This window comes from Panicum virgatum, chromosome 3K (genome assembly GCF_016808335.1).
Source record: "Panicum virgatum strain AP13 chromosome 3K, P.virgatum_v5, whole genome shotgun sequence".
Lineage (NCBI taxonomy): Eukaryota > Viridiplantae > Streptophyta > Magnoliopsida > Poales > Poaceae > Panicum > Panicum virgatum.
The window spans coordinates 26945864-26948255 of record NC_053138.1 but is presented as its reverse complement, the minus strand read 5'-3'; the positions used below and the strand labels follow the sequence as shown (position 1 = coordinate 26948255).

Genomic DNA, 2392 nt, shown 5'->3' with positions numbered 1-2392 from the left:
TCGTTCATTTAGTATGGTTTGCGGAATTTATAAGTTAAATAAAAAAAACGTGCATACGAAAGTATACAAATACAATGTAAAAGTAGTATAAAAAAGGGTTGGAGGGTTCATTTAGACTAATATATGTTGTACAAACATTTATTTAGTATACTTTGTGGGCATTTGAATTTAAACAAAAAAAGAAAAAAATTTGAATTTGACCGGTTACCAGTCAAACCGGCCGGTTACCATCCAAACTGGCCGGTATACCGGCCAAACCGGCTGGTATACCGGTCGGAACCGATTAAACGGGGAAGTTTGAATTCAAATTTGAATTCCACCGATTCAGACCGGTAACCGGCCAAACCGGACCGGTATACCGGAACCGGAGGCCGGCGGATACCGGTCACCGGTCGGATACGTTAACCCTGATCTGGATAGGATCACTAAGGACTTTTTATTTTTTCTACAGTACCTGTCAAATCGAATCGTTAGACACATAAATGAAGCATTAAAGGTAATTGAAAAAGAATAAGTAAATATATAGTCTAACTGATTAGCACGGAATAAATCTTTTAAGTCTAATTAATTCATGATTGGACATTATTTATTAAGTAACAATAAAATATGTTACAGTACTAAAATCCAAACCTTTTTGGGTATTAAACACAGCCTAAGCAAACCAAACTATTTTCACTGGTGCGAAGTCAGCCTGAAGGGACGGACCAAGGAGTTTTTTTTTTTGATGTCGTCGATCGAGTCTGCTGGCGGGAAGTCGATGATGAACTGGCCATTCCAAAGGACTCAGCGGCAGCTTGTGTCAGACTCTGAATCTTCTTCTTCTTGTCCTCCGGTGCTCTCAGCGTGATATCATAGAGCAGCTTGCCAAGAGCATTCCTCGGTGCCGGCGTGGCACACTCAAGATCCCCGTGCCCCAGCACCCCACAAGAGTGGTAGAAAAAAGGCAGCTTCTCATACTGTAGATCAAACCAGTCCGGTGGCTTCACCCTATCCGTTTTCAGAAGAACTCCTCTCCTGAGGGGCTTAGCTAGCTCGATAGCCACTCTCGCCCGGAGGAAGGGGCCACTGGCTTTGCCGTCTCCATCAACATCCATTTTCTTTACATCACCAACGAGTCCCATTGCCCTTGTGCCACGGTGAGCATTCATCCATCCCAAAGGCAAGTTCAAGATGCGGACCCAGAGATCGATCTTGTCGAAAACAATCTCTGACGGAACCAGTCTATCATCATAGTCACGGAGGATAACTGCATGCTTGCCAACAAGCCATGGTGATCCCTCCAGCGCCCGCTCCATTGCGAATTTGTCTCCGAATTCAGCGATGAAGAGATTGTCTGCCTTCTCTCCAATTGAGCGGATCTTCAGCCCACATGGGTTGCCCCATGCCGGTTTCATGGCGCCCTTAATCGTGGTCGCATGGATAGTCGACGGAGAAAGTACCTTCCCTACGACCGCCCACTGCACCCCCGCGTCCTCGTCTTCATCATCACTAAAGGCGGCGACCTCACCCTCCTCCTCGGTGAGATTCAACCGTCCAAACAGGTCTGCCACACCTGGTTCGGTCTCTGGTCCCTTCCCAGATCCCCCCTGGCGAGCTCCACGATCTCCGCCGGCTGCCGTCGACATGTTGTCGATCGAAACACGTGCAGAGAAAAAACGGGTGTCACGTGAAGATCACGGACCAAAACGATCCCAACTAAGGTTCCTAAGCGGCTTAAATCCCTAGGGGAATTTGTGGTCGCCGGTGCCGGAACGGCTAACCGGCGATATGTGGGTGGCCGCCTGCAACCGGCGCTACAGGCGTGGCGTGGCGCCGGTGGTCAAACGACCACCGACGATGCGGGCAGAGATCACCAGGGATGGGAATCTATGCCGGAGATGAGATCGCAATCACAATCGCCGTGAGTCGCCCGGGGGAGACGGAGCGGAGCGGTTATGGAGTTGTACATGCCCTACTGACCCTATCAACACCTGACCACCTCCCGTTGCCCACTCGCAAGTTGCGACGCATTATTGCACGCAACCTCACCGGTGCGGGAAATGAGTTGGAAAAAAGGATTAGAAAGGAACCTCACCGGTGCAAAGTCAACTCACGGGAAATGAGTTGGAAAAAAGGATTAGAAAGGTGGAGAATCATGCCCAGTTGTCCACCCACAATGCTTACGGCTTACCTACTTACCTAGTCTGTTTTAACGGCTGCCTGCAGCCATCTGCATGCTGGCTGAGGGCAGCTCCATTGTATGTTCTTTGAGGATGCTAGAAAGAAAGAGAACATGATGAAAAGGATGTAATACACCGGAGAGAATTTTGCATGGGGGGTGCTATCCCAATATCTGTTGTCCAACTTTGCACCCGGTTTCTAGATTAAAAAATATTTAGCTTCCGTATTTGCT

At 48.5% G+C, this 2392-nt stretch overlaps 1 protein-coding gene across 1 annotated transcript; it reads right to left on the bottom strand.

Annotated features, from left to right (window-relative positions):
• Positions 1-445: 445 nt before the first annotated feature.
• On the bottom strand, positions 446-1625 carry LOC120700785. The gene is made up of 2 exons (XM_039985010.1): positions 771-1625; positions 446-454 (listed from the first exon to the last, which is right to left on the bottom strand). Exons 1-2 carry the CDS (start codon positions 1623-1625, stop codon positions 446-448), a joined length of 864 nt encoding a protein of 287 aa, XP_039840944.1.
• Between the last annotated feature and the right edge of the window lie 767 nt (positions 1626-2392).